General features: G+C 37.3%; 1 protein-coding gene across 1 annotated transcript; it reads right to left on the bottom strand.

Annotated features, from left to right (window-relative positions):
* Positions 1 to 5,243: 5,243 nt before the first annotated feature.
* LOC109093138 (interleukin-13 receptor subunit alpha-1-like) lies at positions 5,244 to 13,536 on the bottom strand. Its single transcript, XM_019106868.2, has 10 exons — positions 13,214 to 13,536; positions 12,750 to 12,880; positions 9,551 to 9,743; positions 8,693 to 8,792; positions 8,445 to 8,614; positions 8,073 to 8,206; positions 7,652 to 7,796; positions 6,799 to 6,898; positions 6,413 to 6,506; positions 5,244 to 6,281 (listed from the first exon to the last, which is right to left on the bottom strand). The coding sequence occupies exons 1-10, from the start codon at positions 13,290 to 13,292 to the stop codon at positions 6,156 to 6,158; spliced, it is 1,272 nt and encodes a 423-aa protein (XP_018962413.1). The 5' UTR covers positions 13,293 to 13,536; the 3' UTR covers positions 5,244 to 6,155.
* Positions 13,537 to 14,264: the final 728 nt, after the last annotated feature.

Below are 14,264 nucleotides of genomic sequence, written 5' to 3'. Positions count from 1 at the left end.
GTTCATCTGATGTTTGCTACTGTACTGAACCTAACTTTTTAATAAGCAGGGGAAATTCCAGACATTAAAAAAAAAAACTGTTTATGCCTAGGGTGTTTGCATTGTAAGAATGTACATGGATACTTGATTTAAAAATGCTGACTTGTTAGGTGGTTTTCTCATTAAATTTGTACGATTTCCTATTCATTCAATGTAATGTATTGGAATAGTGAGGAATTCCAATATGGCAGGGCACCGGCTTCACTTTCATGACGTCATGAGCAGTCCAGTTCTCAATAGAGTGGTAGAATGATGATGACTTTGTAGGCAAAAATTCAGAAGCGAGTTAGCATTTTAGCACTTCCTGTTCCATCGTCCCAAAGTCAATGGGAATTTGGTTAAATTCCCTAAAATAAGGTCTGTGGTTCACACAAGCTCATGATTTTTTAAAATGGTTACATTTCTTAAAAAAGATGGTTACTAACGTCTCGGTTACAGATGTCCAATGGGGGCGGGAACGTAATCCTCCCTGACTGTTCAGGTACGAAACCACAGCAGTGTTGTCCGTTCTGACTAGAACGTGGCAACCCTTCAACTTAGGTAAAAACTGTTTGAGAGACAGAAAGACTGCCATTAGCTCCAAACGATTTATGTGCCATCTGTGATGTAGCTCTGTCCAAACTTGACGAACTAGGCCTTTGGTCCTTGATGGACCACCCCCGAGCCCATAAGGGATGTCCATCACAATCATCTTGGGATGACAGAATGACCCCAGCTGGACCCCCCTCTGAAAGAAATGGGGCCTCATCCACGGTTTCAGAGCACGGAAGGCCCTCCGGGTTACCATAATTCTAAAATAAATGAAATATTGTGGCTCTTGATCCACCACTGAAAGGGATGCATGTGCCACTGCATGTGGAGCAGGCCCAACTGAACCACAGGGGATGCTGCCGCCATCAGGCCCAACAGTCTGAGGCATAAACCTAAGTGGACTAAGCGGCCTGTCCAGAATTGATTCAGACAGGTCTGTAATGACTGCAAACAGGCAGGGGACAGATGTGCCCGCATCTTGCGAGAATCCAAGTCCACCCCCAAAAAGGTTGTTTGCTGACTTGGCAACAAGACACTCTTTTGTAGGTTAGCCCACAATCCTAGACTATTCACATGTTTGAGCACCAGTCTCGATGTGCCAATGCCTGATCCTGAGATTGAGCTAATCGTCCATGTAGTTCAAAATTCGGATGCCCTGGAGCCACAACGGGGCCAGAGCTGCGTCCATACATTTTGTGAACATTCGAGGAGCCAGAGCCAGTCCGAATGAAAGAACATGAAATTGGTAAGCTTTGCCCTCGAAAGCAAACCCAATGAACTTCCTGTGTCTCTTGACGATCTAGATGTGAAAGTATGCATCCTTTAGATTGATGGTTACAAACCAATCTCCTGGTTTGATATGAGACAAAATGGACCTCATCGTTAGCATCTTGAAATTGCTCACCCTGAGTGCAGAATTTAAATGACACAAGTCCAAAAATCGGACATAAACCGCCATCCTTTTTGGGCACAACAAAATACCGCCTGTGAAAGCCTGACTCTGTCTGAGCGAGGGGTATTTCTTCTGACTCCTGACTCAAAACCAAGACCTCCCAAAGACGCGCCGTTGTAGGAAGAGCCCCGCTTAAAGGAGGTGGCCCTTTCCAGAATTGAATGGTGTACCCGTATTGAACAGTACGTAGGACCCACTGTGAGACATCGGGCAAGTGTCTCCACGTGGCCCAATAGTCTGCCAGGGGCTTTAGTCATTCTACGTTTGGCAACAACTGAACTGCAGGTGCCAAGACATCTCCTGATTGCAGAGAGCCACTGGCGTCTGCCAAAACAAGGTAGCACATGTGGGGTTACCACATTTGACGAAGTCATCACCTGAGTTCCTTGCACAGGGCCCCGAAGCACCTGAGTGGAAGGGACCTCAGTAACAGGAAGACATCCAAACACTCGATCGGGTTAGTCTGCCACCTTTTCGAAAGTGGGGGCTTTTGTGGATGTCATACACACATGACCCTTGGTCTTTCTCTTGAACTCTGAAGGCCGAAAGGTGCAGAGTGTCTGAGAATGTGCTCGTCGTAAAGACTCGATTTAAAACCACCTGAGGTGCAATATGCGGTGAGAGAGTTAATGAAAAATCGTATCAATCTATACCCCATTGCTAGTCTGGGTTTGGGTGAAGGCTACAGTTTGCCCGGTCAGAACAATGATGTCTCACTCAGATAATCCAAATTGTCTTTATTAGATGTGCATAGATGTGTGGTTCTGAAAATATAAAATACAAACATAAGTATGAATATAAATATATACAAACAACAACTTTAATAAAGCTTATTTGAAAATGGCTGTTCAATGGAGATAAATGTAACAGACAATATCACAATCAAGGTCTAACTACTTATATAAGTGGAAATGAGTGTCCAGTATAAACATATACAAAGTATGTGCATGAACTGTTCACGTGAACATCTCTGCTGTGTAAACTCTGTAACTTAGAATGTAAACAACTCTAGAGCGCATGTGCGCTACCTGAGATGCGGCCGTGCATCCTTATTTGTAATGAATAAATATACATAAATTGACAGTAAATAACATGAATAATACCGAATAGTAGCAGTATAATAGCAGTATAGCACAATCATGTAAACAACAGCAAAATGTAAACACTATAATACAGGTGTAATGGCATTTATCCTTACAGTTGCTAAGAATGCTCAGTAATGATATAATTACACTGAACAAAATTATAAACTCAACACTTTTGTTTTTGCCCCCATTTTTCATGAGCTGAACTCAAAGATCTAAGACTTTTTCTATGTACACAAAAGGCCTATTTCTCTCAAATATTGTTCACAAATCTGTCTAAATCTGTATTAGTGAGCACTTCCCCATTGCCGAGATAATCCAATCCACCTCACAGATGTGGCATATCAAGATGCTGATTAGACAGCATGATTATTGCACAGGTGTGCCTTAGGCTGGCCACAATAAAAGGCCAATATTTGAGAGAAATAGGCCTTTTGTGTACATAGATCTTTGAGTTCAGCTCATGAAAAATGGGGGCAAAAACAAAAGTGTTGCATTTATAATTTTGTTCAGTGTACTTACGTCATGATGTACGCACATGCACAATCGATAAAACTCCTCTAATTTGGACTAATACTATGTAACTTAATCTACAAACTACCTACAATATTCAGACAGTTTACCTTCCCGTTTTCATCCACCTGCTCTCTTCTCTGTCACTTCGCGAACTCCAATGGAAAGTTCAGGAATAGTCCATTTTACACTGGATGACAGGGGTGACTGGAAGAGTCCATGTGTTAAGGGGGAACAAATTCTACAATTAAGATCTGAGCCAGGAGGCCATGATGAGAGAGATGAATATGCTTGTGTGGTTTTCAGACTCTCCAAAGGAGGACCTGGTCTCCAAAGATGAGTGGGGAAATCAGGAACTACTACAAGGAGCCTGAGAACAAAAGGCCTTGGCTGTCGAACTCAGGACTATCCTATTGCGTTGACATGGGCAAGCCGGTGGGCGAGACCTAGGACCCCAATCCTTATGAGGATTTTATGTCAGTGAGAGTGAGACATACGCTCAACTGACAGCATACCCCCCATGGATCTTCCCACTGCTCGAGCTGTATGCTTGGTAGCTCAAAGTGCCAAGTCCATAGCTCATCTGGGGTCTTCACTCTCATCCAGCTCCTTACGTACATCAGCTTGATAATCCTGAAGTACACCCATGGAGTGAAGTGTAGGCGTGACCTGTCCAGCGGCCGTGTAAGATTCTCAGACTAAAGCGGAAGTAATTCTACACGGCTTGGACAGCAATAGGGGGCGAGACTTCCAGGATGGGGCTGAATTTGGCATGAGATGTGCTGCAAGAGACTCTTTAATGGCCGACGTCATCGCATAACCTTTTTCTGCCATTTTGGAAATAGTAGCAAAATCAGCAGCAACTGTATTAGTAATCCACGCCGAGAACAGTTGTCTCCAAGGCCTCGAAACCTCTTGGTAGAGGTCTTGGAAGAATGTGAGAGGCCTACGGGGCTGGGATGGAGTGCAGCTGGTTAAAAATTGGTCGTCCAGTTTCGACTGGGCCCGATTTTGCGCTGGCTTGCTGTCCCAATTTAACCTGAGCTTGTTTACAGCGCGCTTAACAATATGTAACAGATCACTATGATTCAATTCAATTCAAGTCAAGTTTATTTTTATAGCGCTTTTTAAAACATTTGTTTTCAAAAATGAAAACAACTCTTTCAAAATTTGTGTTTTGGGTATGGATACGTGTAATTTACGTTGTAGAACAAAATGTAAAAGTATGTCGTTATGTTTACCACAAGCTTTATTTAACTTATTATCTGAAAAACTCCATTATAAAACCCCATAGGAAAATCTCGAAATCCGCTGCGAATTACTCCTACTCTATTATAGATAAGTGATAGTGACACATTTCTGCGTCATAATTATGTAATGTTATCGCGCAATGACATCAGAACATCATTTAGCAACTTTTAGCAACAAATCGACCTTCCTTTAGGAACTCCCCTCAGTGTTGCCAACTTGTTGCAAGTTGGTAGTTGCAATTGTTCAATAATAGTTATTCATTTATGATAACATCTTGTTATTAGTTTGTACCTGCAGGTGTTCATCAGATCAGTTAAAAATAGGTAGAAAAATGGAAAAGGTACTGGTAATTTTCTGGCAGGACATTATCAGTTAAATTGTAACCTGAAAACAAAATCCAATGCATAATTTTATATTCAGATAAAAAGAGAGAGAGATAAAAAAAACTTTTCCTTCAAATTAACACAGTAATTAATTGTGCCCGATTTTACACTTTTCTGTGTAGCATACTAACTACCAATACACTGCTTAAAAATATAAATGTTCAGAATGTGTAGTTTTTATATTGGACCTACCACTGTTTCTTAATGTAAAACCATAATATAATTGTAAAATGTATTTTCTTTCTTTTGTAGTCTTTCATTTGCTGACAACAAAACATTTTTGGTAACACTATAGGGACCATTTCTCACTATTAACTAGTTGCTTATTAGAATGCCCCTATTAATAAGCAGCAAATTATGAGTTTATTGAGGCAAAAGTCATAGTTAATGGTTTGTTAATAGCGAGAATTGGACCTTAAAATATAGTGTGACCACATTTACTTTTTTTTAATTTCGTAGAATAATTAAATGATCCAACTCTAAACAGGATGCCCAGTTATGCAAACAATTTAATTACAGGAAAATACTATGTCTACTTAAACTTGACATGAAACAGAAAGTATGCAAATAAATACAATTTTACCTTTTAAGGTATATATTTCATTTAATACACAATTTATACAAATATATATATATAATTGTATTTTTTTGAATGTCTGAATATTTGTCATGTGACGTTCCATATCCATTATTTTGTCTATATCCATTTGTTAGTCAAAAATGTGAACATAATATACATATTTAGAGTCAAGAACATTTTTTTTTTTTTTTTTTGGAATACAGTAAATCACACTTTAATACATGTAACAATTCACAGTGTATAGAAAACCTAATTTCTTTAAAGTTTTTTTTCTTTTCTTTTTTTTCTTCTTTTTACAAAATAATTTTTGTAGCAGTACATTTAGTTTGTAAACTATGTGCAAGAACACCCACAAGTCCATAGATGCGGCTGTATAAACTAGCATAGAACAGTTCAGTAATGGTGTGCAAGAGATCAAATGTTCCATGAACCTTTTTGCAGTGTTCCTCTATCATGTTGCATGAAGCTGCTTATGACGTCCGCCAGCGTCTGGATACACCGAGTGGGTACAGTGCGAGCTTCACATACCAGATAATCAGAGCCAACCAACCTGCTCCAGGAAAGTCTGTTGATTGCTTTTCTTATCTTCACAATACATTCAATGAAAACAAGCCACTGTCGTGCCAAGAAGAGCAATTTACTGGCAACTGCTATAATTGAGGTCGAAGTCCATTAAAAAAATTTAGGTGGAGCCTGAGTTTATTATTCATCAGCAGATGAAACAGACAACAGGAATTTAATCCTCCTCCTTGTATAGACATTTTCCCGTCAGTGTAAGTTTTAAGTTCACCCTGAGACCTTCCTGATGTACTGGAAGATTTTCAGTCATCAGAATTTTTTATGCCTGCATTTGCTGTGGTTGGTACAAGTGGTGTCTCAGGTTCAAGACTTATCTTGCTTTCTACGATTTCTTCAATAGGGACATACAGTCTGCCATCTGTAGGACTCTGATGGTGAAAGAGATTAAATTAAGAATATTAATTACAGCTTCTTGTTTTTTAATGGGGGAATGTGTGAATCTGAAAAGTTTCTGATTATGAAACTAATAAATGCTATGCTAATTGGCTGCACAATTTACCCGTAGATCCTCTGGCATTCTGATGTTGTTGATGAGCATGTCCTTAAAGATGAGCGTTGGCTCTGGGATTTTTGGGAATATGATGTCTTTATGTCTGAAGGAAGACAAGAAAATTCGGATTTCAGTTCATTCCAGGCCCAATTAATATTCAGTTATATATTTAAAGTTCTTAAGATCTGCCCATTTTTAACTTCTAACTAAAAACTGATCAGGTTCAGTAGTATCTGTGATTCACAGGACATACAAATAAGATATCTTTAAGAAATCATAAAAATATACAATAACCTATATGCAATGTATAAAACATGATGATGCAAAAATATTGTTTCGCATTTGTTCTTTTCAAATAGAAGAGCAGAACAATGAAAATCTAAATCATTCATCACCTTCTTAGCAGCACAAGAGACACTATCAGGCAACAGGAAACTATGAGCGGGATAATAATGACAGCCAGCAATGCAGGCAAATGTGCATCTCTGTTCTCACCTATGAAAGAGCACAAGGAAAACATTCAAGTACAACTGTCAAAGACCAGAGGAAAGCACATTTCATTTGCAGGATGTAAAGCAAGTAACCGTAAATATACTACCATTCAAAAGTTTAGGCTCAGCAAGATTTTTTTTGGAAATAATTTATTTGTAATAAATGCTCTTTTGAACTTCCAATTCATTAAAGCATCTTTAAAAAAATCAGTTTCCACAAAAAGACATCAACATTGATAAGAAATGTTTCTTGAGCAGCAAATGAGCATATTAGAATGATTTCTGAAGGATCATGTGACACTAAAGACTGGAGTAATGATGCTGAAAATTACATATCAAAATATAAAACAGTTCCTTTAAATTTTTACAATATAATTGTTTTACTGTTATTTTTATTCAATTCAATTCAATTCAAGTTTATTTGTATAGCACTTTTTACTATATAAATCATTGCAAAGCAACTTTACAGAAAATTAAGTTTCTACAATATTTAGTAGTAGCTTATCAATGATGACTGTCAGTTTATGTGCATATGGCAGAAATGTACACATTTTTCTTTATTATTACAGTACAGTTCACACTAAAATGGTCCAGGAAACAAAAATTGTCCTGTATGCCTTTTTATTTTTTACTGTTTTACCCTATTACTATGAGGATCATCCCTAAAATTTGAATTACATTCCTAATACTTTAACAATCTAAACAAAGAGTGATCATCATAGTTGAATATGATGCCGATTGCTAGACCTAGACGTACCGTATTCCACCTCGTCACTCGGGTCACTCTTCCCTGCACCACATTTGTCTGAGAAGATGATCTGGACACTGGCTCTGTACTTGCAGTTTGAGTCATGGTCCACTTCATACTTGTTATCTTCTATGACCTCCTTTTCTGGTTCGATCTGTAAACACAACAGAAAAATATAGGATCAGAAAGTCTTGTTTAACATGACATTATGCGCTACACTCCATGGCACAATGCCAAGTCAATGCTTTAAATGCGTGTTGATACATATTGCATTGTTTAAATGTCCTTTTTCATTCTTTCTATACTCTTAAACATCAAAAGAGGGCAGTTATATGTGCATTTAAAGCTTTAGTGAGAATGATAATACTTTGTGAATAAAGATAACCTGATCTTATACTATTACATATAAAAAAAACACAACATGATTTACCTTATCGCACTTGCTGTATTTGTATTTGTATATGTAGCAGTGAGGTCCAAACTCATCTAAATCTGATTTGTTTGTCTGAAAACGGAGATTGTGCCCATCTTTCTGGATCGTAAGTTGAGGTTTGTTTAGTTTCACTGCAAAGGAAGTCCCAAAACAGAGACTATAAATTAGTGAAACAAACAGAGAGGCGATTGACATTAGAAAATGTGAAAAATGTAGCTCAGATCTCAGCTTTTCCAGATATAGTGTTTATGTTTCCTTAACGTAATCAACTATATTTTTTCTTAAATAATTATCTGTTGTGAAAAAGACAACGCAGCATGCTGTATTTGAGAAACCTGGCTGTTTAACTGGCTTTCTGTGCATGTTTACCGTATTGTGCTGGCCGTTTATCCATGAAAGTGTTGTTTACAGGTTTACCATTATAGGTGCCATTGAACAGGTAAAACATGCTTGTCATGTCCTTGAGAAGTGCATCGTGTATGACGCATTCTCCAAACGTCATATCATTGCACTTTATTACCATATTTTTCTGAGGTGACCTGAAACACACAAGTTAACAACCAATGCATGAATGAAAGGAAATATACAAAACAATGGTAAGAAAAAGAGTTACATACCAGTAATAAAAACCAAGGTCTTGGACTACGTCAACAGGTCTCCACGTGCACTTCAGCCTGTTATGGGAATACTCATAGCTCCTGTTTGTCACCAGCGTCACTGAAACAAATGTGGAGATTGCAAATCAGTCCTGGAATTTTACAATTATATGAATTCATGAATATTAACATAATCTGTGGATTATGTAAGAAGTGAATCTTAATGCTTGAGTTCCTTGGCTAAGAAACTCAGTGGTTTATTTTTTAAGTCTTGATGGGCTATGAAAACTCACTGGAACATTCAAAACTCAAAGAGACTCAGAATGAAATGTGACATCTCAAAGTTGCATGCACATGAATGCATCAACACATGAACACACACATTTACATGTCAGTGTATGTATGACATTGATTCAGTGATTCAGTTACGGTGAGGCAACAAGAGAAAAGCAGGAAAGATGCTATTATTCCCCAAAACAAGAAAAATTAACGATAAATATTAAATCAAGCTGCTACTCTGCATATTAGTGTTCCAAAAATGTCACATTTCAGGGAGAAATGTTTTGTGTTCCTCTCACAATGTAATGCAGACTTTAAAAAAAAAAGGCTAATATTGCAGGATGGATAAGTTGAAAACTATATTGCAAACCTGCAGCTCTTAAAACACGAATGGTGTGTTTAATAATTTAAACTGTTCATCTTGTGACTTTCTTCTTAAGTAAAATGCATCAAATGATTGTTTGTTTTTTATCCAATAATACCATAACATGTAATAATATAAACATACCTCCATGACTTAAGATCAATATGAAATTATTAAAAATGTACAAAGCACCAAAAAGCATTTAACATGAGAGAGTTGGTTATCATGCAGGGTACCTGTAGGTGGAGGGAGGCTAATGTCCAAAGATGGACTATGGTTTTTGTTTTCACAGGTTTCAGGGTTCACTGTAACACTGATGCACAGTCCATTCTCATTGGAGATATTAAATTTGCAGGTGGTGTTTTGGACTCTCTTGGTTTGGCTACGTTTGTCTCCTTGCATGTCTGATTTGGTTTTTACAGAACAGTCCTGTTGGGGACAGAGGGTTTTCATGTTAAATACAGTCTGTTTGTACTTGCATTCATTTTGTGTTACTGTGCGTGTGTGTGCGAGCCTTACTCCATACTGAGTAAGAATGAGTCACTTGTTTCTAGAGAAAACCTCCCATTATTCCTTTGCAGAATATTTTCCCCAAAGTTACAGCTTTTCAAGATGATAAAGCGATCAAAGATAATGTAAAACAACAACAGAAACATTCTCTTTACTAGGCACAAAGACATAACATATTTTTATATATTTTAGGGATTTCTTTGTGCATAAATTGAATTACAGTACAGTGCAAAGTGTCAACAGACCAGCTCCAAAAGGAAACTACACAAGAGCATAAGTCAAGTATCATGTTGTTAGACAAACCACACAAATGAATTTGCATTTTTAAGCTCTTTCACTATATAAAGACATTTCTCCACACACACACTGGTTTCCGTGTGTTATGGGGACTCTCAACAGGTGTGTTGGTTTTTATACTGTACACACTTTTTGATATTTAAAAAAAAAAAAAAAAAAAAAAAAAAAAAACCTTAGATTCTGTATGATTTATAAGCTTTTTTTTTTTGTTCCTTAAGTCCCCACAATGTCAAAATTTACTTTCCTTGTGGGGTCACTTGGTTCCCATAATGTAGGTTTTAATCTATATATATATATATATATATATATATATATATATATATAGAGAGAGAGAGAGAGAGAGAGAGAGAGAGAGAGAGAGAGAGAGAGAGAGTTTCAAACTTAAATATTGTAACTTGCATTTTGTTCCATATTATTTAAACATTTTGAACACACAAACAGAAACGCAATCACAAATGAAGTTGCTACGTTGCTAGGAATCCAAACAACAGAGTTCCAGAGCTTGCTTTGTTTCCTCTTCCTCTCACTTTACCAAACCTTCTTATTGTGCCTAATGTATGATGTGGGTCTTAGATTTAAGAGCTGGTCTAATCTAATGACAGCACTTTAATCAATGTCATATTAAATAACTGGTCTTATCAACAGTTTCTCTAATTAAATACAGCCTGTGTCAAACTTAATGATGCCAGTACAACTGTCATTGCTGTTTACTGACCCGACTGGTTCTCCTAGACGGAAGTGACTTTTCAGAAGTACTATGTTTAACTCTGAAATCCCCCACAATACCACAGGTACAAATCAAATCAACCTTAGATCATCCAAACCAGATTATCTGTGTGTAATTAATGTGTAACATGTACAGAAATATTTAAACACAATTAGTTTCAAATGTGTGTCGTAAGTACCCAAAACACGTCAGATAGAGACTTATTTGATTGCAAGAGGCTTGATTTGTAACCTCAATTTGCATTTTTCATAATTGCTCCAACGTGTGCACATTTCCATTACAGTTCATTTGCTTTATGTGAACATCATCCCAAGAGTTCATGAAAACAGGGCTTTGCAAGGAAGTACACAGGGTTGAGTGTTTTATCTGGCGTGCTACCAGCTTTCCAGCAGCAGCCACTGCAGAATTTAAACAATGACAGGCACAGTCTTCTTAAAAGTACATTAGTTGTGTTATATTAGTACTTACAGTAGCTGTATTGTTAGACTAAGCAGATTAAGAAAATCTTAATGTCTACTTCATCTGCTGTACCATAACACTCAATGGGGAGCACATGAAAAAAGGGCTGTTTAAAAGGAAAAGGGCAAAGAGAGATAAGTACATACATAAATGAAACTAAACATGTGATGAGGAAACAATAAACCCAAGGTAGACTTTGACTTTGGCTTATGTGCGTAAGAGCTGAGGCAATAAAGTATCAGTAAACGAAAATGAACAACTGAATTAATTTTGTTTAGTTGACTTCAAATGGACGAAAACACACTTAAACTCCAGTTCAGTGTTTGTTCAGGGCTTCTCAGACCTGGTTAATTGTGTGATTACAGAGAAAAACTAAGCTCTCTGTAATACAAAAAGTGTGCCAGGGTCACTTGTACTATGGTCTGTCCTGGTTTGACTCATATTTTCATTGAGTTAGAATATATGGGACAACAAAACCTTTTTTATTATTATTGTTGTTACTGTTATTCACCATTATATTGCAGCATACATACAGTAAAATATTTTAAACATGGTTTATTTTATTGCAAGTATGCATTTGGTTTTAATAACATAACATTAATTTAGACTCCACATGGAATATTAGTACCTTTTAAATGCTTAAGCTATGGGCTATATGAATCAAGAAGGCAAAAATGTCACTAAATATAGTAAAGATCTGTCACGGCTGCTTGCATAACTCCTGATTGAACAAAATAAACTAGTCCAAGGAGACTTGTCTCCCTTTGTCCTCTTGGGTTCTGTCCCAAGTTATTTTAAAGTTTGGAAAATGCATCTTCGTTCTGAACCCTTGACATATTTGCTGGGAAAATCAATACATAAATAAATAAATAAAAATGTAAAAAGTGAACCTTCGCCTTCAGCATCCGGAGTGACCCCCCAGCAGCAATAACAACAACCAAACATTTCCAGTAAGTGTAGATCATTTCTGCATATTAGCTTGGGGGAATTTTGGCCCAATCCTTCTTAAACATTGCTTAAGCTCAGCTTCCTTTGGTGGGTTTGTTTTTCTGGGATTGCTCTCCTAAGGACCTCAGGATGATTTTATGGGAGTGAAGTTTGGGAATTTGTCTTGAACAGTAGATGCAGCATATCCTCCATACGAACAAACATATTCATCTTAAAGGGAACGTTTTTGGACAATCCAGTTGTACAGTAGACTGTTGGATCTTAAACCCACAAAATGTAGCAAGGATCAGACGAGGATTAAGAAGATCCAGGTTTAATGCAGGAACTCACTCGAACTCGGCCCTTAAAACTGATCATACAACTGATCCCAAAGCTTCACATATTTATTCCATAATTAAAAAAAAAAAAAAATCTCAAAGCCTCGATAGGATCCTTTCACAGCATCGATAAAAACATACAAGTATGCACTTCATTCAAATGCAAAGGTGACTCACCTGAGAATGGTGCACGCACACCGTGTAGTTGACTTTGCAATCAGGGTCAAGATCCTTCGGTTTTTCCCATGTCAGATTAAGAGTGAAAGGTGTTTCCCATTTGAAAGTCAGGTTCATTGGTGGAGGGAGCTCTGTGGGGTTCAAGAGCAGTGGAACAATGTAAGGAAGAAAGAAAAAAACAAAAACAACGTTCAAGAAGAGAGTAACAGCAGTAACTTTAGCGGTAGTAACATTCTGTTGTTTGTTTATAGTAGTAGTAGGCTACCAGCAACACACTAGCCTACTACAGGGAGCAAGTTGAGACAAGAAGCAGGTTTAGTCGCAGAACTGGTGGTTCTTCAGGAGAAAGTCTCTGACGTCACGGCTTTCTGGAATTATACAGGATTTCCCGCACGCGCTGTCATAGGAAAACTTCAGGGAAGCGCGTTCCTAAAACACGCGCAACATAAAAACAGTAAACCCACCTGATCTGCCTTCAACCCCGACGAACATGAGTGAGACAGAGAAGCATATCAACAGGGAGATATCCCAAACTCGAAACATCCTCTTTAAGGGTTTTTATCGGATATTCCGGGTAAAATCCAAAGTGAAGTCCCTTAATCCTTTGTTGATATTCTCAAAACGCGATGTTTCACCTTTTATCCTATTCTTTTTAAGTGTTCGTAGTCGTGCTCGACATTATTAATCACCAGTTAAACACTTCGGACGCGTCTGTCAGCCTCGCGCTCAAAGCAAAAGTGCGACTGGAGCCTGCTGGGCTCTCTGTCAGACTGCAGTGGGTGGAGTGTGTGAACTCACATTCACATGCTCTCTGTGGATTACAGGGAAGTAGTTAATGCCATTGCCTCATTTCTACAGATTTGTAACTCTGCTGAATGTCGAGTGCCCAAATTTCGAGTTAAATTACGGATGCTGTCCCAGTCGAATTAGTAGAAAATGATACAAGCAAGAAACATTGTAAGATAGCAGACTAACAGAAAAAAATACTGGAAGCTCATTACTGGGACATTAATTAATCCATTCATTTTACGAACACACCCCTTTACTCTTAAACACAATACAGTGTAAATTGCAAATAGATTTATAAATAAATAAATCAAACATACTAATACATACATACAATATACAAAAATACATTCTAGACAAAATAGACATATAGGCCTATAAATATTTATGTGAAACATAAATAAACATTGCTTTACCATAACCAGCTGACACAGAAAGATATTTGTTTTATAGGCATTTTAGCTCGATGAACCCCTTAAAATGTTTAAGGCCTACTTAAAGTCACAGTAGCCTATATTTACTCTGTTTATATTCCTTCTTTTTCATCTTTTTGGCATAAGCCAGAAAGACAATAAAGATTTACTCATTTATTGTCACTTAAATATATTCCTGTTAGAATTAAGATACTGAAAAAATGTTAATATGATAACCAATATATTAGCTAGCCAATATATTTATTTATTCTATGTATTTCTAAGACCAGAAACTTTGCATCAAGGAGGTTTAACT

Source organism: Cyprinus carpio, chromosome B7 (genome assembly GCF_018340385.1).
Source record: "Cyprinus carpio isolate SPL01 chromosome B7, ASM1834038v1, whole genome shotgun sequence".
In the NCBI taxonomy this organism is placed as follows: Eukaryota; Metazoa; Chordata; class Actinopteri; order Cypriniformes; family Cyprinidae; genus Cyprinus; species Cyprinus carpio.
This window is presented reverse-complemented; position numbering and strand designations above follow the sequence as displayed.